The 24,992-nt window shown below is 43.2% G+C and overlaps 1 protein-coding gene across 3 annotated transcripts; it reads right to left on the reverse strand.

The window, feature by feature from the left end:
- Positions 1-490: 490 nt before the first annotated feature.
- On the reverse strand, positions 491-24,245 carry AQP11 (aquaporin 11). Of its 3 annotated transcripts, none has more exons than XM_089512976.1 (3): positions 23,412-24,245; positions 1,981-2,097; positions 491-694 (listed from the first exon to the last, which is right to left on the reverse strand). In XM_089512976.1, the coding sequence occupies exons 1-3, from the start codon at positions 23,986-23,988 to the stop codon at positions 633-635; spliced, it is 756 nt and encodes a 251-aa protein (XP_089369102.1). In that variant the 5' UTR covers positions 23,989-24,245; the 3' UTR covers positions 491-632. The 3 variants fall into 3 exon arrangements, with proteins under 3 accessions (XP_089369102.1, XP_089369101.1, XP_089369103.1); XM_089512975.1 differs by lacking the exon at positions 23,412-24,245 and adding an exon at positions 13,142-14,161; XM_089512977.1 differs by lacking the exons at positions 1,981-2,097; positions 23,412-24,245 and adding an exon at positions 13,142-14,161.
- Positions 24,246-24,992: the final 747 nt, after the last annotated feature.

The following is a 24,992-nucleotide window of genomic DNA, read 5'->3' on the forward strand; positions in this document are numbered from 1 at the left end:
TTATTCCATGGACCCCATTTTAATCATACAACTAAGACAGAATCTACCATTCTGGGCTCCAGGCTGTGTGAAAGGGGACTTATTAAAACATTCAGCGGTGTTTCCTACTCTTCCCTTCAGCTGCTCACCTTGTCTCAAGGGATAAAAATGTGTTGGAAGATGCTCTCCAAACCCCTGCCCAGCTTTAATAGGATTTCTGTAACAGTAGATGCAGGTTTGACTAAAGAAATAGGAGAGAAAATGTGTGCAGAAATGATCTGAAGCAGGTTCTTTCCCAAGATGCCTGAGATGGGTTATCTTGAATGTAACATGCTTAAATTGCACAAGATAAAATTAAGAAGGGATTCATTTACCAGATATTATTTTAATTTTCCCCCTCTTTAAGTTTGGAGGATAGGTCAAAAAGAGACCATCTTGTTTAAAGTTAACACGTATTTGAAATTTAAAACCATGGCTCAGGTTGGAAAAACCAGTCTTGTGTGTTCAAGGGCACAAGTAAATACTGTTTAATAAAACTGTGTAAGGATGTTCCAGAATAAGTGTCTGAAAGCTGTAGAAATGCCCAGTTTCCTGGATGTCTTCTGTGTGTACAAAATGTCGCTCACAGTCTCTTAAAAGCACTCCTCTACATTTTATGCTTCTCTTCGCATCAGAGGAAGGATTTCATCCCATGCTATGACCACCAACACAGACCCTGAAATGATAAAAACATAAAAAAGGCATTGAAGGCACTGTCTGAAGACCATACATTGGCCAATAGTTAGCCGCAATAGCATGCAATGTTGTTAGCACGCAACAGCAGAGCATCACACTTCCAATTTTGTGTAAGCTTGATTTCAGTCCTTAAAGGTGTGCACATTCTCTGCTGCTGCTGTCACACAGTAACTGTAAAATTCACCTGTCCCCAATCTTGATCTATGTATTTTTTTATCCCTGTGGCTGGTTTTATATTTGGTTTTATTACTCTTGTAATTCTTACATCAGTATTTCATGTGTTATAGTTTGAATTTGTAAATGACTCAGATAACCTTAGTTACTGGGCAATTTAAATAGTAATGAATTAGTAAAATAAAATTTATTAGGGAGAGGAAGTGGCACTGACATTGGGGCATTTAAATGATAGCTTAAAGATGTGATTAAGCTGATGTTTATGTTTCATTTATTGAGCAAAATTCACACACATGTTTTCAGCAGGGGGAAAGTGTGATATATAAAACCAGGGGTTGGGAATTCTGTCCGCCTAGATGTTGCTGGACTGTGTTTCCTTAGATCCCTCACTGTCACCTCAGTTAATCTCAAAGGTGCTACAAGATCCCTTTGCAGACATCTACAATGAGTAACTTCATAAAGAACATTACTCCCACTTGTGCATACAGTTAACAGTTATGTTGCTGTAGTTGTTCTTAATTTATAGCTAAACCGAAACCTGCTCATTATTTTTGTTAAGTGCCTTCGAGTTAACTTGCGCGTATGGCAATGCTATTCTAGAGTTTTCTTGCCAAGATGTATTCAGAAGAGATTTGCCATTTCCTTCCTTTTAGGCTGAGAGAGTGTGACTTGCCCAGGGTCACCCTGTGGGTTTTCATGGTGAAGATGTCAACCCTACTGTCCTGAACCAACATTCAAACTGCTACACCATGCGGGTTCTCCTCGTTTCCTTAATTTTTTTTCTTTAAAAATAGTTTGAAACAGTTCCATTAAAATATCCTCTTCTGTTACTATCAGTGCTGGCAGTGTATAGGGCAGCCTCTTTTAAATCCAACGTGATTTTAACAGAATTATCTTCTAACAGTAAACCACAAAAGTGGCTACAGAGCACTCAAAGGAAGTGTGGGACGTGGCATTTTCAAAACAGCTGAAAGAAGAGTTCTCTTAAGAAAGTGTTATAGTTCACCAAAGCTATCCCCTAACTAAGGCTATTGCTCTGGATTCTTGGGATTAGGATTCATCCTCACGTAAATAAAATATAAAGGCACTTACCTATGCAAGGAGCTATCCAATACACCAGTATATAATTCCAAAATTTTTCACTGAAGCAACTTAAGTGCATAGAAAAAGCCAGAGCTGGGTTAAATATGGCTCCTGTGAGGTGTCCACCTACAAGAAGACAAAAAGAAATGTCCTCTTTAAGTTTTATCATCATTAGATACCAAAGTCCAGGACACAGTCTTTCTGATTTCTATGTATGGTTGTGAAAGGTGGACAATGAAGAAAGCTGACAGCGATTAAAATCAACATATTTGAAATGCAATGCTGGAGGAGGACTCTGGATACAACCGACTGCCAAAAAGAGAAATCAATGGGTCTTTGAGCAAATCACACCTGAATTCTTATTCAAAGATGATTAAACTCAGGCTGTTGTGCTTTGGACATATTATGAGATGACAGGATTCATTGTAAAAGACTATGATACATGGCAAGCGATAAGGTAGTAGGAAAATATGAAGACCATATTACAGGTGGAATGGCTCAGTCAAGGAAGCCACAGCCCTGAGTCTGCAAGACCTGAGCAGTGCGGTTGGGGACTGGGTCTTTTGGAGATCTACACAGAAGACAACCAGCAAACTCTCTTGAAAAGGAATCTGACCAAACTGTCCATTTGGCAAACTCCCAAATGGAAGAGATTCCAAAGGTAAGAGACAAGCGCTATCAGCAGTCTCTTGAAAAAAGCAATGTTTGTTTTTGGTGACATGCCAGAGGCTTGTGTTGGAGAGGTTAATAATCAATGATGATGTTTCTTGTGCATAGCAGGCATTCACTCCGACAATATCCCTGTGCGGTCTGGTGATCCTGATCCCTTGTTACAAATAAAAACTGGTCCTGCAAAGCTGTGTCTTCCCAAAGGCCACCCGGGTGAATTAGAGATTTGACACTGGAGTCCTCAGGCAACCCACATCCAGCCCTCCAGCAATTCTCCTTGGCTCACATACCGCATTGTGCATAGAACAATGCTTAAGAGGCAGAGCTGTGACTGTAAGCCTGAGAGCAGGAAAATGTCTAATTTAAAATAATGTAAGCCGCTCTGATAGCCTTTTGGCTGAAGAGCGGAGTATAAATACTATAAATAATAATAATAAGTCCAGTCTCAGTCACGGACTTGCTAGATAGCCTAGGCCAAGAAAAACATCTATTTCAGGTCTCCATCCATCATATAATGTAAGAATAACTAGACCAGGCTTACATGATTGTTCACCAAGTTACGGACATAATGAATGTAAAGTGTTGTATAAATAGCTTACTTGCTAATTAGCTTACTTGCTGTTCACCGCTATGATCTTTGGAATAGCGGTATATAAATAAAACAAAACAAATTAAATACTAAGTAAACAAATCATTCAAAGCCACTAACGCAGTAGTGAACAATTAAAGATGGTTTTTTGGAGTGGGATGGGGAACACAACTCCATCTCCTCAACCAGCATAAGCTTTGGTACAGGATTATGGGCACTGCAGTTAAAAAAACTTGGAAGAAAGCGACTGCCCAACCCTATACTAAGCATAACTACATAATGACATTTAGTTATCTCATGACAGCAGATTGAACTCCCACATTGGTAGGTTCTGAAGCCAGTTTTGCAAATGTGAGTATGTATCTTTTGTTAGCTGGTCCATCATAAAATTGTTTCCAACTGTCCTTGTAAATGGACCAGAATTACAATGGGCTCTTGGTATCCACTGGATTGGGTTCCAGGATCCCCCCTTGCACCAAAATCAGAGGATGATCAAGTAGTAATATATAAAATGGGGCAATAAAATGGTGTCCTTTATATAAAATGGCAAAATCAAGATTTGCTTTTTATTGGCAGGGGATATTTTCAAGCTGTGTGGATGGTTGAAAACATGGATGCATAATCTATGGATACGGAGGGCTGACTGTAGTATCACTTTGCTATAACTAAAAGCTAACGCCAATAGCAAACAGAGCCACAATGAATGATTCAGCAGAAGTGGCTGCTTGAAGAAAAACAACTATTTTCAGAGATGACATTTTTCAGCTTATGCTGTGTTAGAAAAACTTGCATGTGCCGTACAGTGCAGTAGAAATCTGTCCAGGGTATAACTAAGGGCAGTATGAAACTATCTTTGTATCTCAAATAATTGACAATATTACTGTAATCTGGACTGTCCATTTCCTATTCCAGGGAGTGTCTGTTCTGTAAGAAACTCTGGGCTTTTATGGATCTCTTCCCTCCTGTTAAAGACAGCTTGTTTCTCATTATAGAGCACTGGGTCAGGAGCCTTAACCCCTTAGCCATCTTCCTCCATTTACAATTCCAACACCAGCAATTTCAGCCTGCTGTTAAATAATGTATGGGCAGAAACACACGTTGCATAATATGGGCAACTGTCTTCCGTATCTGACAGGACACTACGTTATACTTCTGAGCTGGACAAGTGATGTTTTGGTTAATGTTTAGGATTATAAAACAGAATGTGAAGAAAGGCAAGTGTTATATGATTCTCAGCGAGCTGTTTTTAGTACCAGATGACTATATAAAAATTGCTTTCCCAGAGAATGGCATTTCAGGAGGATTGGAATTAAATGCTGAAATATACTGGCAAAGTGACACTGCAAGCCAGGACTGAAGCTGAGATGGCAAAATGGCAGTATTAGACACAGAGCTAGACAATGACCAGAAAGCCGTGTGTGGAAATGTGTCTTTTATGGATTGTGAAACTCTCCCAGGCAGGAGTGAAGGAGACTTGGAAGAGACGCCTGAGTTACTTCTGATGATATTCTTCTAGGACTAGAATGTTAATACCATTTTAGGCAAATATGCATCTGAGGAAGTAGGCTGAAGTCTACGAAAGCTCATGCTGCCAACTCCTTTATTTCAGTTAGTCTCAAAGATGCTACACGATCTCTCTACATACTGGTTCTATAGACTAACATGGCTATATCTTTGAATTTTAGGCAAAAATTGCCTTTAGAAATGGAGAATTGGTTCTGCACAAAGAGACATCAACTCTGTTGCCAAAATGACTCTGGTACCCCTCAGATTTGTCTTTTTATTAAGAAAATGAAGAAAGTGTGTGCATATGTGTGTATATGAAAGAGACATGGAGAATGTGGGTTTATTTTGTTTGGATTGGTTTGCTGGTTTGCCTTTTTTGTTTGTTTGTTTGTTTGCCAGGAGGCAAAATGGAGGAGGAGCTGAAGCTCAGAGGCAAAGTATATACCTTGAATGCAGAAGGTCCCAGGTTTGATGGCTGACATCTTGAACTAAAAGGATCAGGCAGCATAGTAAAGATTCTGTTGGAAGAGTCATTGCTACCTGGAACAGACAAAGCTGGGCTGGACCGAGGTGGCCTTTTTCTAATGATTCAGGCTGAACTCCAGACTACAAACTATCATTAACTAAATTTAGTGTGTATGCTAAATGGAATCTATTTGACCCCAGTACTAGATTACAGAAGTGATACTGGAGGGCTATAGTACAGGCAAGTGAAATGTATATATTGGGGGAAATTACCAAACAAACAAAAGGAATTTCATCACCAATCAAGCTGATGGTTTGTGGTTGATGCTATTGGTACAGTAATAAGAGCTGTTCAACAGCGAAACAGAAATCAGAAGAAGACTAGGACCTGGAAAGGAAGCCAGGAAGGAACTAGACAAGGTTGTGAAGTGTCAAAATATATCACTGAATACTTAAGTTAGGATTGTGCCTGCCATCACATTTTTCACTTCCATTTATGGTTGTTAAAGCTGGGTAGTGAAGAAAGCTGATAGGATGAAAATCAACTCACTTGAAATGTGAAGATGCGTTCTACAGATAGAATGGACTACTTAAATGATAAACGAATGGGTCTAAGAGCAAATTGATCCTGAACTCCCCCTAGAAGCCAAAATGACTAAACTGAGGCTGTCATAGTTTGGATATATCAAGAGAAGACATGACTTACTAGAAAAGGCAATAATGTTGGTAAGGTGGAAGGCAGCAGGAAAAGAGGAAAGCCGCATTCCAGATAGATAGTCAAGGAAGCCATGGCCCTCAGTCTGGAAGACCTGGCAGGGTTCTTGATAATAGCTAGGATGACTTGGAGGTCCCTCATTCACAGGGTCACCATAAGTTGAAGTCAACTCTATGGCAGTTAACAATAAGCATGAAGCTAGCCTGCCTTGCCTCATTACATCTCTCCTTTCAACAAAGGGCACAAAGTCATACTCCATATTGCCATTTCACAGAAGTGCAGATTCAACAGTGATCTGATTTCATCTTATGTTTCATAGAATCGGAAGAGACCCCAAGGGCCATCCAATTCAACCCCCTGCCATGCAGGAATACACAACCAAAGCACCCCAACAGATGGCCATCCAGCCTCCGTTGATTTCAGTAATGCCTTCTTTTTGTTCAAGTTGCAGTTTTTCTAAATACTGGAACAGGCCTCTAAAAGCACAAATACAGCATGGAATTTATATGGCTGCTTAAGTATTTCAAGAAGTCAACAACAGTGGAATAAGAGATGTGTTTATTTTGCTCTTTAACAGAGAGTTTTTCCTTTTCATAATTGAATGGACAGACACTCTGACAAATTAATGACTCCAGTTACGAAAAAAAAAATTCAAATGCTAAACAGAGACTAGCTCAGAATATGAGCTCACTCCCAAAAGAGATAAGATTGAACACGGGATTACTTTTCTTTTTTTTACTGACGGTAAATGCGTACTTAAGCATACCATTGAATGCTCTCACCTGATTTGCCCAGACGGAGGCAACAGGGATTAGATTTCTTGAAATCTCTTGTTTTGGAAGAGCAGTATCTTTTTGCCACTGCAATTCATTGTGTTTTATAAGTAAGCCTTGTGGAGAATTTCCAGTATTTGACAATTAGGAGCTTTGCTTGCTACAAATAATAGCTTAACTTCTGGAATTTAAGCAAATATATTCCCAAGCATCAAGTTTATACAGTCTTTTAGCTTGTTCTAGACAGTTTGCACCTTGAGATCGAACTCCAAAGGGTATTCCATGTTACTTTCCCTGTTCAGTTGTTCTTATTGCTGTTAAGTCAATAGATGATAATGGTTATTTCACTGCAGTGTAGTGAAGTGATCTCAGTGGCTTTTCCTCTGTAAACTTTCTTTTCTTCCTAAGAAGCAAAAAATTGAGCAACTTTGGCAGATCCACAGGTGGAAATGTCTGTCTTGGGACCTTCTGAGGGCTGCACAACTTGTCAAAAAAACCCAAATACATGTGGTCAGAAATCTACTTCTGTTTTTGAAAACTAGGTTGCTTTGTGTTATGGAGAGGAAGATCTAGAACCTATTCAAAAGACGAACTGCTGCACAGGTGAAGCATATACCTATGATTTCTGAACATAGCTTGTGTTTGCTTTCTCTTCAAGAAAGTAGATCTTAGCCTCCTCATAATCCCATGCTTTCACTTCTCAGGGAAGCTGGTCCATCCATGTACCGTATATACTGGACTATAAATTGACCTGATGTATAAGTCAAGGGCAGGTTTTGGAGCTAAACCTATGGATTTTGATATCACCCATGGATAAGTTGAGGGTAAAACTTAGCAGCAGATAACAAAGGATCTAAAAGATTGAGCAGAGGAAAATGAGGCCAAAGAACTTACAAAATATGAGCAGGCATAACTGTTTGTGCTCATACTAAAGGTTGGATAGATGAAAGAGTAGAGAGGGGTCAGTGCTTCCAGGACAGATTACATTCTTGCCTTTCAGCAGGGGATGTTTCCTTTTTAAAATAAGAGTTAAAGTACAGTACTTACTCAGGTTTTTTGGGTCAATTTGTTTTGGCTTAAATTTCTAGACTTTACATGAGTATATACACTAATCTTTCATCCCTAAATTTTCACAGAATTCACAACTTTATTGATATCAAACCTGGAGTCATTTAAAACCATTGCTCATGTTCTTACAGTTCCAAAACCTGACTGAAATTGCCCCTGACTTAAAAATAAATGGCTTAGGGAACTGGCCTTCTTTGCTGAAAGCGCACTGTTGTCCTCAGCAAGAGATGTCCATCCACCTCATGTACAATATGAAGATACTTAAGGATGTGCCCCAGTTTGCATCAGCAGATATTAACCAAGGTTATTTAAACATCCCTGCTGAATAGACAGAAATATACCTATCCTCTTGTTTGTTCCTAATGTTTAATGTTGTGCAACTAAGTCCCCTGTGCCAATAGCTTGGATGTTGTTGTATAAAGACAGACTGGGTGATCTGCTTCTGACTGAGGTTCTACAGCTAAAGTAAAATATTTATTTCCTGTTTATGTCTACAGTAACAGACATTTTAACTAAATGCTGAGGTTTTAAAGATGCAATTAGCTGTAACAACTAATACTAAAAGAATTCAGAGACACAAAAAAATATTAAGTTCTTAAAAGTAGGCCGTGCCAGAATTAAATCTGCTTGCATGTGTGTAGCATTAAGAGCTCTCTTGCAAAACTACATTATATCTGTTCTGCTTCCCACCATCTAGGATAGACTGCAGCAAGCCAAATCTAGAACCCACTTTGGACCTAAAGGCATAAGAGATCTGTGGACAGGGAAAATCCTGTACAGAAACAGGATTTAAAGGCTAGAAAAAAACCCACAAAAGCGGATTGATTTTCACACGTTATTAAATTTGTGTTAACCCAAACAGAAAGTAAACAAAAGCCACTACAGTACTTTTAACATTCAGAAAATCCCGAAAGTAAAAAGGAGCGGCTTTTGTCTACTTTCTGTCCACTTTCTGTTCAGGTTATCACAAGTTTAACCATGACATCGTGTGAAAATCAACCCACTTTTATGGGTTCTTTCTAGTGTAACCCCCCGTTTCTGCATGGGATTTCCCCCATGTGATAAAACTCCATAGCTGACTCCAGTAAAGGCCTTTCTTGCATGGAAAAATAACCAGAGTAAGCTGGGAGGACGTATATAAAGCAAGCTTCAGGATTTGCTTAAGAAAGACTACCCTTGTTAAGGAAAATGCAACATGGGACATACAGTAGAAGAAATAAAACATGTATGTGAAAGTCACAATGACTAAGCAAAAGCAATTAAGAAGCCACATAGGTGAAAAAGCTAATGTAATTTAGAAGTCTTGAATGTTAAGGACAGAATTATAGAATGTACAATTGGAAACACCTGAGATTCATTAAGTGTACAAGGTGAAATGATGAAATCCTTAAGTATGGGTGGAACTATGAGAACCAATCAAAATGAATGTACACGCCCACTGGGTGGAAACTGACTAAGTGGGTGGTGTATGACAATGGCTATAATAATTGCTATGTTTGCCAATGTATTTTGTGGGTAGTTGTTGGATAGTTGAGTAGTTTGGAGTATTGGAGATTGTAGAGATCGTGATAGTATTTGTATATAGTAGAATAAAGTAGATCTTTTGTATAAGACTACTGAGTTGTCTGGTGTCTTGAGTGAAGATACAAGAGCCAGCAGGATCCTCGAGAAGTTTGGAGACTTCTGAGGAAGAAGAGTGAGAAGGCTTGGAGAGTTTGTCAGGGTCTTCAGCCTATTCTCTGAAACTCTGCTGCTTGGAAGAAAAGCATTAACCACTGACCAAAGCTGGTCAGCTCCGTTGCATATCAAGGTGGTGAGTTAGAGCCAGAGGTGAAGAGCTACAACTCCCATCATCCCTGACAACCCTCACCTCAGTTAAAACTTGTAACGTGAAAGCCTCAGGCTCAAATCAAAGTATCACATACAGATTTGGGACATAAGCCGCCAAGCATGGGTAGAATGTGAAACCAAAGAAAAAGCAGGCAAGAAAAAAAGTATACAATTTACACCACAAAAACAGCTGCGATCTGGGGGGCTGAAGGCAGAGAGAAAAAGTTATCTTTTCATACTCCCAACACCAACCATTGGTTCAAACAAGCAAAACTTCAGCAACCCTTTTCTTAAGATAAGATATCTCACTGTCCTCAGCAAAGGTTATATACACAATTCCCCACCTGGCCTTTACTGGAGGCAACAGACGTCCTCAACATGTATGGCTAGCTAGAGCTTGGAAATGTTGCTTTTTCAGAGTAAAACTTCCAAAATCCCTCCATTGCCCAAAAATTCTGTCCAGTGAATAGCCAGAGAGCCTTTCTTATGCCGAATTTGGCTAAAGTAGTGGCTTTCAAGCAAAGCTCTGTGGAACCATGGATTTTCTTGGAAACTTAACAAATGCAGGCACTGGAAAAGGCAAGAAACTGCTCTGTAATTCTTCCCTACCACTCTTGATCTTTCCTTTGGATGTACAGGAGGATTGCTAGGTGTGCTGAAGTCAACACCTGGGTTCATAACCAGCAAGAGTGAAGCCCAATAGGTTTGACCACTGGGCAAATGGAGGATATCTCCCATAATCCCCCCCCTCATGCCACAGTCTCTGCAATGCCCAGGCATTCTATGGTTCACGGGCAGACAGTTTAATATAGTAAACATTCCCTGGAAGCAGAAACTTAGAAAGACAAGGGGCAGACCTACAGTTGAAATAGAGAGCTATTTTAGACATGCTCAAGGACTTGGGGTTTGGTTGGATACACTGAGAAAGTGAAGAACCCTGCTGGCTCAGACAACATCTATCTAATCTAGCATTCTGGATTAGAAGAGCAGGCTTGGACACAGAAGAAGGAGTGAAGATAGGAGGAAGGAATATCAACTATCTAAGATATGCGGACAACACCATACCACTAGTAGAAAACATCACAGACTTGGAACAATCACTGAAGAGAGTCAAAAAAGAAAGTGCAAAGGCAGGCCTAATGTTAAACTTAAAGAAAACAAAAATAATGGCCACAGAGGCTTAATTCAACCTAGATAGTGAGGAAACCGAAATAGTTAAAGATTTCCCATACCTTGAATACCATTGATCAGAATGGAGAGTGTAGTCAAGAATTCAGAAGATTAGGAAGGCAGCCATCAAAGAACTAGACAAAATCTTGAACCACGCATGCCTGTGGCGCCCATGCACGCAGCGAGCACAAGCCCCATTCTACCCAATGGGGCTTGTGTATACGTGCTTCTTGCTTTATGCAGGAACATCCGGAACGGATCTCCCGCATAAAGTGAGCGCCGACTGTAATTTGTTTGAGATGTGGTGCTGGAGAAGAGTGTTGAGGATACCATGGACAGTTAAAAAGACAAACAAATGGGTCCTAGAACAGATCAAGCTAGAACTCTCCCTTGAAGCCAAGATGTCTAAATTAAGGCTGTCATACTTCAGCCACATAATGAGAAGCCACAACTCACTAGAAAATACAGTGATTCTGGAGTGATTGGAGGGAAGATGAAAGAGAGGAAGACCACATGCCAGATGAACAGACTCAGTCAGGGAGACCATGGCCCTGACCCTGCAAGACCAGAGCAGGAAGGCAGAGGATAGGGGGGCTTGGAGATGTCTCATTCACAGGGTCACCATGAGCCAAGATCAATTCGAAGGCAGCTAACAACAACAATCTAGCATTCTGCTCCCACAGTGCCCAAACATAGGCCTATCAGAAGCCCCCAAACAGGGAATGAGTGCAACCGACAGGGTGACCAGATGTCCTAACCACAAAGGAGGGCAAGCATGTTGACAAGTTGGAGCGTGTCTAGAGGAGGGCCACCAAAATGGTGAAGGGTCTGGAAACCATGCCCTATGAGGAAAGACTTAGGGAGCTGGGTATGTTTAGCCTGGAGAAGAGATGGTTAAGAGGTGATATGATGGCCCTGTTTAAATATTGGAAGGGGTGTCATAATGAGGAGGGAGCAAGCTTGTTTTCTGCTGCTCCAGAGTCTAGAACACGGAACATTGGATGCAAGCTACAGGAAAAGAGATTCCACCTAAACATTAGGAGGGACTTCCTGACAATATGAGCTGTTTGACAGTGAACACACTCCCTCAGAGAGTGGCAGAGTCTCCTTTTTTGGACATCTTTAAACAGAGACTAGCCATCTGTCAGGGATGCTTTGATTGTGAGTTCTTGCATGGCAGAATGGGGTTGGACTGGATGGCCCTTGGGGTCTCTTCCAACTCTATGATTCTGTGACACCACAAAATGTAAGACATTCAAGAAAAATGCAGGCCATTACATAATGAAAGCAAAAAGCAAGAATATAAATAAAATTCAGTTCTTATGGTTTATTTACAGCTATATTACACATCCTGTATTATTTCTTGAAGGAGAACGGCAAACATGGTGTTATTCAATTGGCTTCTTAGTCATACTCAAAATAGAGGACATTTTGGAATTCTTCCTGGAGAGAAAGTTGAAATGTAGGACATGTCCTGGCAAAGGAGGATTCCCGGTCACCCTGGCAATGGCAGGCTCTCGGTCATGTTTTGCAATGGCTGATGTACAGATGCATACTGCCTCTGACAGTGGAGGAAGTATTGTACTCTACTAAAGTCCAATGTAGATAAACAATATAAAGCCAGTTGTATAACACTGCAACGTATCAGTCATAAAAAACATGATTATGGTTCCAGACAACTTAAGGAGTAATAGAAAGGGTCAAAACGTCCCTTTCTGGAACTGCTTCTCTTAAGACAGTTTTGTGTCCACTCTGTTGTCCTTTCATTGGAAGGCAAAAGCTTATTATTCTAGCAGGACTCTGGCATAGGAGATGGGCTGTGGCTAAAAGGGGTCTAACTTAGGCTGACCATACGTACCGTTTTAAACAGGACACTACCTTCACCCTTCCCCACATTTCTACCATTTTAATATAAATGTCAATTTTGTCCCGTTTTGTCCCCAACAACAAAATTGTGCCATGGAGTGTGAGAAGTTTTATGATAAGGTGTTGAAAGACCAAAATTTGCTGCGTAAGGTTACTTCATTGGAGGAATAGTCTTGCTACCATCATGCTTAAATGCAGTCCCCTTCTATGTGTACCTAAACTTTTTGTACAAGTTCCGTCAGTGAAGAATAATTGAAATATGTTCATGCAATAAAACTTTTGCCATTGTCTTCCTTTTTCATGCATATAGAATATTACGTAACCCCGTCCCATTTTTGCCACCCCCCAATGCCCTGTTTTTGTCTCAAGGAAATAAGGCCAGCCTAGTCTAACTGGATATGTCTGTAAGAAATTTCAGCAGGTTTTGGTGTTACATGTTTTGGGTTTTCCAGATCTCTAGAGTGATCCTTTTGGCAGCGTGGCCGAGTACCAATGAAGCATAAAAGCAAAGGGACCAACCTTCGTACACCAAGGTGGTGATCAGCAGAGCGACCAAATGGCTTTTTGTCTTGTGATTCATGGACTCAACCTGTAGCAAAGTCAGGTGGAGCAAGAAGGAGAAGAGGAGCTCCAGGACGAAGGCGTTGGCCAGGGTGGTCTGGATGGGGCCGGTGCAGCTTTCTGCCAGGGCCCTGGAGTGGACAGGTACCATCCCCAATCTCCAGATTAGTCTGATGTAGATATTGGCCAGGAGGGCTCCGGCGAAGTGGGCCGCAGTCTGTAGCCCCCAGGTCTTGGCCGTCAGCCTGCCCTTGAAGAAGAGCTGGAAGCTGCTGGAAGGGTTGTTGAGGCTACCCAGCAAAGTCAGGCCATGGAGGGCAGTGAGCAGGTAAGTCAGGGCCAGGGCCAGGTGGGGCTGGGGGGGCAGCTCGGCCATCAGGCGCAGTTCGTGGGTGCAGGCGGCGATCTGGAAGGCCCCACTCAGCTCCAAGAAGAAGCCCTGGCTCTGGGGCCTGTGGGGCAGGGCCTGGAGGGCCACTCTCCTGCAAGCAGTGATGCCCACCACTGTCAGTGCCATCACCAGCAGAGAGAGGCAGGCCTCCAGCAGAGCCATGGCTTCCTCAGGGCAGGGTCCTCTCTGGCTTCCTTCTTAGCTGCCCTCCATCTGCCCCTAAGGGAGCCCTGAGGCCACAGCGCTGGGCACCAGCTCTTCTCCAGCCCCCTCCAGGGCCAGGGAGCTCTCCTTCCCTCCCTTTCAGACACGGGCTTGGCAGAGAAGCAGCAGCCTCCCTTCCCTTTGGCTTTGGCTTCGGGCAGCCCAGGGCCAGAGCCTCGCCTGCTTCTCCCAGAGCTGCTCCAATGCCTAAAATGGAGGGCCCTTTGGAACTGCTCCTGGAGGGAAGCAGGTCCCGGGAAAGGAGGACGGCTGGGGCCCCTGGCCTCTTCCTCGCCTCCCTTTGGCTTCCCAGCTCCGGCTCCGACGGCGGCTCCGCGCAGACGATGGAGAGGCCCCGGTTCTTGGAGGAGGAGGAGAGAGAGAGAGGGAGGGAGAGGGGCTGAGGCTTCTTCCCAATTGGGCTGCCCAAGGGAGGAGGAGGAGGAGGAGGAGGAGGCTCCAGAACAGCAACAGGTGGCCCTGGAACAAGGCGTCCGCACTCGTGGCTCTCGCCCCGGGAGGAAGGGACAGCCCTGCTGCTGGCTGGGGCAGGCCAGGAGGCACAGAGGTAGGTGGCAGAGAACCCCAGCAGCCAGCCACTCCCAACCCATTGGCTCACCCAGAAACACTCAAAGGACCCTACTAACTCTCTCTCAGTCTATCTCCAGCATGCTGCAGAGATAAAGAATCATAGAATCGTAGAGTTGGAAGAGACCCCAAGAAGGGCCCTGATCCAGTCCATCCCCCTTCTGCCATGCAGGAACTCTCCGTCAAAGCATCCCCATTGACAGATGGCCATCCAGCCTCTGCTTAAAGACAGCCTCCAAGGAGGGAGACTCCACTACACTCTGAGGAAGGAGTGTGTTCCACTGTTGAACAGCCCTTACTCTCAGGAAGTTCCTCCTAATGTTGAGGTGGAATGCCTTTTCCTGGAGCTTGCATCCATTGCTCTGGGTCCTAGTCTCTGGAGCAGCAGAAAACAAGCTTGCTCCCTCCTCAATATGACATCCTTTCAAATATTTAAACAGGACTATCATATCACCTCTTAACCTTCTCCAGGCTAAATATCCCCAGCTCCCTAAGGCCTTCCTCATAGGGCATGGGGCCCTTCACCATTTTGCTCACCCTCCTCTGGTCACAACCCAGCTTCCAAACATCCTGAGTGCCTTCAAGTCCTTTCCAGCTTCTGGTGACCCTCTCATAGGATTTGCTTGGCAGGTTTCCTCAGAGGGGACTTGTCATTGCCTTCCCCTGAGGCTGAGAGATGACTTGCCCAAGGTCACCCAGTAGGTCTCCATGGCCAAGGAGGAAGGGGGGGGGTGGAAACCCTGCTCCCTGGAGTCACAGTCCAAGGCTCAAACCACACTGGCAAAAAACACAATTCAGACTGACAGATGTTAGGACATAATGTGCGTCAATGTATTTGAAACTCTTGAGTTTACTCCCATCTGAGGACTGTAGGTATCAGAACGAGACAAGACCCTTTTAAAGTGTCAAGATATATAATTGAATACTAAGGTTCGGACTGTCCATGCTACCCTATTTCCAATTTCTGTGTATGGTTATGAAAGTTGGACAGTGAAGAAAACCGATAGGAAGAAAATTAACTCATTTGAGATTAGTTTTTTGTGGGTTTTTCAGGCTATATGGCCAGCCACAGATGCTGGCAAAGCAACAGAAACAAACTCTTCGAGAACATGGCCACATAGCCTGAAAAACCCACAAAAAACTATGGATGCCGGCCATGAAAGCCTTCAACTTTTATTTGAGATTGGTGCTAGAGAAGAGTGCTCAGAATACCATGGACTGCTAAAAAGACCATGAAATGGGTCCCTGAGCAAATCAGACCCAAACTCTCCCTCGAAGCAAAGATGCCTAATGGATAAGGACAACAATTGGACCATATCCGGAGAAGAAATGATTCACTAGAAAAGACAATAAAGCTTTGTAAAGTTGAGGCAATAAGAAGAGAGGAAGACTACATTCCGGATGGATAGATTGAATCAGGGAAGCCACAGTCATGAATCTGCAAGAGCTGAGTTGATAAGGGTCACTTTTTGGAGGTCTCTCATTCATAGGGTCACCATGGTCAAAGTTGACTTGAAGGCAGTTAACAACAAACCTGTATTAGAGAAGCTATCATCCAAGAATGATGCAAATGAACACCCAGCAACCATTTATTTTAAAATGCAGGATGAATGGGCAGGTGGCCTCTGTTTCATGCCTCTGCTGGATCTGTGGAACCGATCAAGCCATAGAAGCAAAAGGAGGGAGCGAACAGCAAAGAAGACTCAGGCTGCATCCACACTGGAGAAATAACCCAGTTTGGCACCACTTTAACTGCCCTGGCGCAAGGCTATGGAATTCTGGGAGTTGGAGACAAACAGTATAGATATATAGTTTTTCGTGGGTTTTTCAGGCTCTGTGGCCATGCTCTAGAAGAGTTTATTCCTGACGTTTTGCCATAATCTCTGAAGATGCCAGCCACAGATGCTGGCGAAACGTCAAGAATAAACTCTTCTAGAACATGGCCACAGAGCCCGAAAAACCCACGAGAAACTATGGATGCCGGCCATGAAAGCCTTTGACTTCACAGCACAGATATAGCTATTTCAGTGCAGCTCTCTCTGTATCCACTTCAGAAGTAAGTCCTATCAAGGCTGGCTCCCAGGTAATTGGGGAGAGGGTTGCAACCTTTGGGTGCTAAGAGAAAATAACCTTTACATTTTTATACCATTTATCAGTGAACTCAGCACTCTCTAAGCAGTTTACAACCTGTAAACCAACTGACCCCAACAAGCTGGATTCTGGATACTCATTTTACCAACCTATGAAAGGATTCAAGGCTGAGTCAACCTTGGAGCCCTGGGATCAATGTGGCAAGATAATGTCCCAGTCACAGGAATTTATGCTGGACATATACATCTATGATATCCCATTTTATACACTATAATTGTCTTGTTAGTGTATGCCTAATGAATGTTCAGATTATTCACATAATTATGTGTGTTCAAATCGCACAATTATGTGTCTGTCAAATTATGGTGACCCCATACATTTCACAGGGTTTTCTCAGGCAATGAATATTCAGATGGTTTGCCATTGCCCTGCTTGAAACTCACTGACTGATCTTGGACCATTCAATCTCAGCTTGACTTTACAGGGTTATTGTGATAATAAATTAGGGAGGTGGAGAGCTAGGTGTGCTGTTTTGAACTGATAGAGAGAACCATGGGACATAACTACAGCTAATAAATTCAGAATACATACTTGTAAAATTCATAATACAATAGCACAACAGTTGTTGCCAGACGGCAGGACAAGAAAAATTACAATGTGTTAACCTTTTCAATCTGTGTGTGTGTGTGTGTGTGTGTGTACATGTGCATATGTTATAAATCGAACCTTTTTTCCTTCAAAAGGTATGAGATTTCCTCTTCCAGATCTTACACCTGATTTCTGGTGCCTAGTGAGATATGCCAGTCACCAAGCTCTGATGATAGCTGCTTCATGACTCCTGCTCCAAGACATGGGCAAATGAATAAAGAAATATATACTGGTCAATGACCGAATAAATTTTATTACAATTACAATTACAATAAAGAAATAGGTTGGGAGAATAATATGTGTCTAGCAGGATACATAGAACAACTAGAACACAGAGCCCTGGCAAGTGGACATATTGGATTAAACTCAAGTATTTCTGGAATAATTCCATGTAAAAGAGTTCATGAGGGACAGGACTGGAAATAGAGCAGCTGATAGTGTAATGGCTTTCCCCAAATCTATGGAGCAAATCACACCTGGAATACTGTGTACAGTTCTGATCATTGTGCCTTAAAAAGTACAGACCTGCCTTTCAAAGTATATTCTGGATTGGAAAGGGCACAGAAAAGGGTGATTTCTCCCTCATAACAGTAAAACCTCTGGATCAAGCACCTTAGGTGAATAGTGGAGATTCATAACAGACCAAAGAAAGTCCTTCACACACTTCCTAGTTATATAGTGGGCCATCCACATTTGTTGGGGTTAAGGGTTCAGGATCCCTGTTAAAGTGGAAAAACTAGGGGGGGAAACTACTGGGGTTTTGTTTGTTTTTTTACCTAAGAGAACACTTCTCTAGGGATCTCTAGGTCCTCCAGTGCAAATCTGTGGTCAGCATCTGCCAGACATTGAGCACAGAATTGTTCTGGAAGACCTACAAATGCCCAGAAGTGTTCTCTCTAGGAACTCCACCAGGATGACTGGCAGACATCAGCCCCAGGGTTGGGCTGGAGGAGCTAGAGATTTCTAAAGAAAACATATTAATCAAATCTGTGAATAATCAGATCCTCAAAAGTCAAAGCTGCAAATGTGGAGGGCCAACTGTGCTAAGGAATTTACTACCCAACAGCATGCAGCAATAGCCAGCAACCTAGATGGCTTTTAAAGGGGATCAGATGCATCAATGGAGCATAAAGCTACCAATGACTACTAGTCATGATGAATGTATATAAACCCCACATCCATCTGAGGAAGTAGACTGAAGTCTAGGAAAGCTCATGCTGCCAATTTCTTTCTTTCAGTTAATTACAAAGGTGCTACAAGATTTCTTTATGTACTGATTCTACAGAATAACATGGCTATATCTTCTACATAAATCCCATTATAAGAAACAGTATATCTTTGTCAGTTTCTGGTGAGCACAAAGAGGTTGCTATTGCTCATATCATGCGAATATGCTTCCCACAGGTATCTGGCTAGACACAGAACAATGCTGGACTAGTCTGGTCTTTATCTAATCCAGCAGTGCTTTTAATATTATTCAAGTGACACAAAGAGTTTACATAATGTACAGAGGCAGATATACCGGATTGTTTCTTGGCACACGCGGGAACACACCGCCATTGCAATCAATGGAGACTTGCATATTGGCGGTTTTTTTTCTTTTCAGAACGGATCCCCCACGAATTGGGAGGGACAACTGTAATTTAAAAAATATATTTTCAAGTCACAGCTGCTTGAATCCATGGATAAAGAATCCATGGATACAGAGAGCTAAGTGCACATAGCTTGAGAGTATTCCTTGATCTATCCCTGTCGGTAGAGGTCCAGTGGTCTCTGTGGCTTGAGGGTCAGCTTCAACTTGGCCACCAGCTATGTCCTTTCCTCTTAGTAGTTCATACCCTGGAAATTTCCTGATTAGACTACAGCAATGAGGTCTATGTGGGGTTGCCCTTGAAGATGACTCAGAAGCTGCAGCTATTGCAAAATGCAGCAGTAAACCCACTGAGTGACCTTAGACAAGTCACACTCTCTCAGCCTCATGGGAAGGCAATGGCAAACCTCCTCTGGACAAATCTTGCCAAGAAAACCCCATGATTGGTTTGCCTTAGGGTTGCCATAAGTCAGAAATGACTTAAAGGCACACAACAAACAAAAATTACAGTATATTTTTATACGCATCTTCTCCACTCTTAAGAGTCTACTTCTCTGTTTTCCTTCCTCTTGGTTTGCTTTGCTTGCACAGTGAGGCAATGTACTCTGAAAGCTGAATGGAAGGCTAAGGTTTGGGGACCCTGCACCTTTCTCTTGGGAGAAAGCCTTCAAATGCCCCCTTCCTCTCCCTTCCCTTGGAACTTTTCCCTTCCCTGATTTCAGTTTTAGCAGACCTCAGCACTGCTGTAGCATCAGCAGGGATCTTCACCCTTACTGCAGACCTATTTGCATGTCTGGCAAATAGCACTGGAAGGAAGTAAAAATAAATACAGTACAGGCATCCAGAGCTTAGAAACAACCTATACACTGCTGTGACTACAGACTCACTTATCCCAAATGCCAAAATCCGAGATATTCCAAAACCCAAAAATTGTCTACATGGGTGGATGAGACAGTGACACTTTTACTTTCTGATGGTTCAGTGTACACAAACTTGGTTTCGTGCACAAAATTATTTAAAAATATTGTGTATAAAATTGTCTTCAGGCTACATATATAAGGTGTAAACAAAACATAAATGAACTTCATGTTTACACTTGGGTCTCATCTCCAAGGTATCTCATTATATATATATATATGCAAATATTCCAAAATCCAAAATATTTCTAGTCCCAGGCATTTCAGATAAGGGAGACTCAACAATAATAAAAGAAATGGAGAAACAAAGACATAAAGAAGGAAGAGGGAGCAAGGAAGGAGGGGATCAGGATTAAACACCGAAAGGCACCGGATCCCATGTGATCTTGGAAGTTAAGCAGAGTCAGCCCTGGTTAGTATTTGTATGGGAGATCACCAATAAATACCATGTACTGTAAGCTATATTTCAGAGGAAGGAACTGGCAAAACCACTTCTGAATACTGTATGTTGCTGTGTGCCTTCAAGTTGTTTCCAATTTATGGCGGCCCCATCATGGGGCTTTCTTGACAAGATTTGTTCAGAGGAGGTTTGCCACTGCCTTCACCTGAGGCTGAGAGCATGTGACTTGCCCAAGGTAACCCAATGGGTTTCATGGCAGAGCGGGGAAGTGAACCCTGGTTTCCAGAGTTGTAGTCCGACACTCAAGCCACTATGCTATGTTGAAGATGCCTTGCCTTTAAAAACCCTCTGAAATCCGCCATAAGTCAACAGGCAACCTGAAGGCACACACACACACAGGGTTAACATTCCCCACTTATTCACCCACAGGGCACACGTATTGATGTCATTCCCTCTCCCCATTAACCTCATCCCATACCAAACCATACAGAATCCTTCTTTACTAATGTTTTCTGTATTGATGTTACCCATAAGTCATAATTTCAATATACCACTGAATCCAACGGTAACAGTTGTGACATAAGCAACTAGAAACATTAAAATTATGCCTTTAAATTACAATATCATACGCACAGCCTAAACATATTTTACATATGCAAGTGGTGAAAATGAAAGTGAAAAGTTTCAAGTGGTGGAAATGAATGTGAAGGTAAAAAAAAATTAAAAATTACATTTTTTTAAAAAATGTTGAAATTTAAAAGTTATTTTTTTAAAAAAAATCTGGGGCCTCACCTTTTCCCTCCCACTGAGACTCATCCTACTCACCCCATCTCTTACTATTTAAAACAGAAAAAGAGAAATCCCACAGCCCATTTCTGCCAAAACGCAGATATTTGAGGACCAGTGGTATCACCCCTCTTTGAGTGTCATCTGGTGTTGTCCATACCCCCTGCACCCCCAGTGATGCCACTGGTTATATATGACACCTATTCTCACCTTTTGCTGGGCATCTCATTAGCTTACGTGTATGTGCACTTCACATATGAAACATCTTTCTCACTTGAGTGGTGGGGTCCCTCACTCATCACCTCCCGACACAAACTCCTTCTCTTAGTCTTTTGGGGAAATTCTCATGAGGCTTGGGTGCAGCGCATTGCTTCTGTGCAACACTATTTGGAGACAGACTGACTGACTGGAGCAAGGAGTTAGAGCACATAGTGGCAAGGAGAAGTAGTGGTAAAAAAGGGAGCTTTCAAATTTGGGACCCTGCTTAAGCTTTGTGAGCTTTGCCAGGACTTCACTGGCAGGTTGGAGCTGCAATGCTGTTCCTGCTTTCTTTCACCAGACAGGCAGAGAGAAGAGGGAGCTGTGAAAACAACTTGAAGTCAAAGGCTTTCATGGCCAGAACCCATACATTTTAGGAATATGTGGCCATGCTCTGGAAGAGTTTATTCCTGACATTTCACAAGCATCTGTGGCTGGCATCTTCAGAGAGGAAGCAATGTTTTGAAGCTGTGTGGGTAAGACATGTCTCTGGGGAAGGAATATCTGGGGTCAACTCTTGGGAAATGGCTCATGTAGTTAAAAGTTCTCCTTTCTCCCATCCATGCCAATCTCCAGTCCCAGTGGTGTCACTAAGGAGTGCAGTGTGTGAACCGCACTAGGTGACACCCCAGAAGAGGGGTGACACCCGGCTGTGAGTCTCCTCACCTCATTGCCTGGTGCTGCTTTACTTGTGGCCTTTTGGCCTTGTCCCCAGAGCTCTGGCCCCAAAGCCTCCCTCCTGCACCAGGTGACACTCTGGACTGAAACAACACTGTCCAGTCCAGAGCCTGTGGCCTCTGTAAACCCTCTACATACGCACCAGCTGCACCCCTCTCCACCGCAACAAAGGATGGAGTGTCCTTCCTCGAGAGGGAGAAGCATCTCCCTTTGCACCTGGTCACCTTGGTAGCAGCAATTGGATAAGCAGCATCTGAGAGGCTTTTGCCCACACTGGCCTTTGCTGGAAGGATAGCATGGGCAAGGGGCTTCTTGGTTGCTGGTCAGCCAGCTGCTTGGTTGCTGCTCCCAGGGTAACTGAGTGCAAAGGGAGCAGCGACTGAGATTGGTTGTATGAAATTTACCTAATATCAAGAGATATAGGGAAAGGGTGTGCTAGGGTTGCTACTAAAGAGGAAAGCAGGTAGAAGCCTCAAAAAGTTTGGGGAACACTCTTTTAGATAGGGACGGGGGGGGGGGGATCCTGGAAAGCATGTATTTACAGTACAAGAATAAAAGGAAACAAAGTCCCAGGTGCTGTGTGATGGTCCAGAACAAAAAACTGGAAAGCACGTATTTACAGTAGAAAAGCAAAATGAAATGAGGTCCCATGTGCTCTTGATGGTCCAAAAGCTTTAATTTCTTTAAAAGCCCAATGTATTTAGGCCTTGTCACCAATTGGCTTTCTTCAGGGGCTCTTATCAGAAATATCTGCAGTTGTAGTAAGCACTCTCAATCAAAGTGGATCCTCCGAGTACTCCTTCTAATACTCAGTAAAGGAGCTCTGGTGGCCATAACGTTGTGAGTTTGATCCCCACAGGGCTCCAGGTTGACTCAGCCTTCCATCCTTTCGTAGGGTGCTAAAATGAATACCCAGCTTGTTGAAGGAAATTGGCTTACAGACTGGTAAGCAGTATAGAAATTTACTTGCTGTATTGCTATATTGTTATATGAGTGCTATCCCAGGACTCCAGGTTGACTCAGCCTTCCATCTTTTCATAGGTCAGTAAAATTAGTACCCAGCTTATTGAGGGCAATTGACTTTCAGACTGTAAACCACACAGAGAGTGCTAGCTCACTGGTAAGTGGTATAGAAATGTACTTGCTATATTGGAACAGTATGCAAGTTGGATCCCAAGCTCCAGGTTGACTCAGCCTTCCATCCTTTCGTAGGTCGGTGAAATTAGTACCCAGTTTGTTGGGGGCAATTGGCTTTCGCACATAGAGCACTAAACTCATTATGAAGCAGTATAGAAATATAAATGCTATTGCTATTCAGTGACAACCCTGAAACGCGTTTGAGTTTGAAAGAAATTAAAGTTTTTGGACCAACACATAGCACGTGGGACTTTGGGGCTGTATAGATTGCCTCTTAGAGCCAGATCAGGGTCACGGCAAACCCCACACCAAGGCCCCCGATCATGTAGACGCAGTGCCAGAAGAGTGCTGTGCTGCAGCATGCCATGTTGTGTGGTGCGCAGCGTTAAGCTGGCCTGGGGGTGAAGTCGGGGTGTGCGTTGTGTAGATGCCACGCTCCGACTCTGCCCTCAGGCCAGCCAAAGATGCTAGTCTGTACAGCCCCTTCGTTTCCTTTTATTCCTCCACTGTTTGAGACAGACAGAGGGATGATAACCAACCTGCATACATCAGGGAGGAGATGGCGAGGGCCAGCACATTGGCTCGGACACGGAGCTCTTGCAGCTGCGACTTCAGTGCGGCAAGCTGGAACAGGAAGGAGGTTATCAGCTCCGTGCAAAAGGCCTTAAATAGATCTGTCTGGAGAGGATGGCTGCAGATGTGGGGGTTGGAGAGCAAAGTACTGGTCCTGACTGCCCAGAGCACATTCTGATAGAACATGGCCAAGAACGCGCCGATGAACTGGGCCACGATCTTCAGCGTGCCCAGCTTCATCGAGATGCCTTTCCGCAGGATGTAGACCAAAATGGTGGCAGGGTTGCTCGTGTTCTCATTCTGGGTCAAGTAGAAATGGAGAGCAGCGAAGGAATAAAGGTGGCCAAGATAGAGCTGGGGCTTGGGTTCCAGTTCAGTCAAAGGGCGCAGGATGTTAAAGCAGCTGCACAGCTGGAAAGTAGCCAACATCTCCAGCAGGAAAAGCCGGGGTCCCAGCGAGCTGATATACTTTCGAGTCATTATCCTGCCCTGAGTTGCTATCATGAGGGTGAGCCCCTGCAGGAAAATCAAGTCTGTCTCCATGATGAAATGTTACTTTTCACTCCAGCACTCTTTTCGGTAGTTTCAGCCAAACTCTTCCTCTCTTATTGCCTCTTTTAGTTTAATTTTAATTCTGTCCCTTTTTAAAGGGAAGCTAGATGCTCTCCTTCTCGGCATGAATTGGATCCAGCATCCCCACTTTCCTTCAACCTCTCTCTCCTTTCTCTTGTGAGGAGTCAAAACATCTTTTGCCATTGAGGAATACTGTCACCATTATTGTGTCATAGGGATGTCAAAGCCTTTCACTATACACTTCACTCTTAAAAGGACTTGAGTTGGTCCTTGTTGTCAAGGAAGAAGAAAACACCTGTTTCTCCATAAATTGTGGTCAGTCTCTTTGCCACCTTGGAATAAACCCTTAGTTTATTCCAGTGGTTTCCAAACTTTAGTCTTCCAGGTGTTTTGGACTTCAGTTCCCAGAATTCCTGACTTTTGGCCATGCTGACTGGGGCTTCTGAAAGAAGAAGTCCAAAACACCTAGAGGACTAAAGTTCATAGAATCACAGAGTTGGAAGAGACCACAAGAGCCATCCAGTCCAACCCCCTGCCATGCAGGAACTCTCAGTGAAAGCATCCCTGACAGATGGCCATCCAGCCTTTGTTTAAAGACATCCAAGGAAGGAGACCTCACCACTCTTCAAGGGAATGTGTTCCACTGTTTAACAGCCCTGTCAAGAAGTTCCTCCTAATGTTGAGCAGGAATCTCTTTTCCTGTACTTTGAATCCATTGCTCCATATCCTAATCTCTGGAGCAGCAGAAAACACGCTTGTTCCCTCCTCAATGTGACACCCCTTCAAATATTTAAACAGGGCTATCATATCACCTCTTAACCTACTTTTCTCCAGGCTAAACATCCCCAGCTCCCTAAGGCCTTCCTCATAGGGCATGGTTTCCAGACCTTTCACCATTTTAGTCGCCCTCCTTTGCACACGCTCCAGTTTCTCAATGTCCTTTTAAAATTGTGGTGCCCAGAACTGGACACAAT

The sequence above is a fragment of the Sceloporus occidentalis genome, unplaced genomic scaffold (genome assembly GCF_023333645.1).
Source record: "Sceloporus occidentalis isolate IW3139 unplaced genomic scaffold, rSceOcc1.0.p SCAF_2, whole genome shotgun sequence".
Taxonomy (NCBI): domain Eukaryota; kingdom Metazoa; phylum Chordata; class Lepidosauria; order Squamata; family Phrynosomatidae; genus Sceloporus; species Sceloporus occidentalis.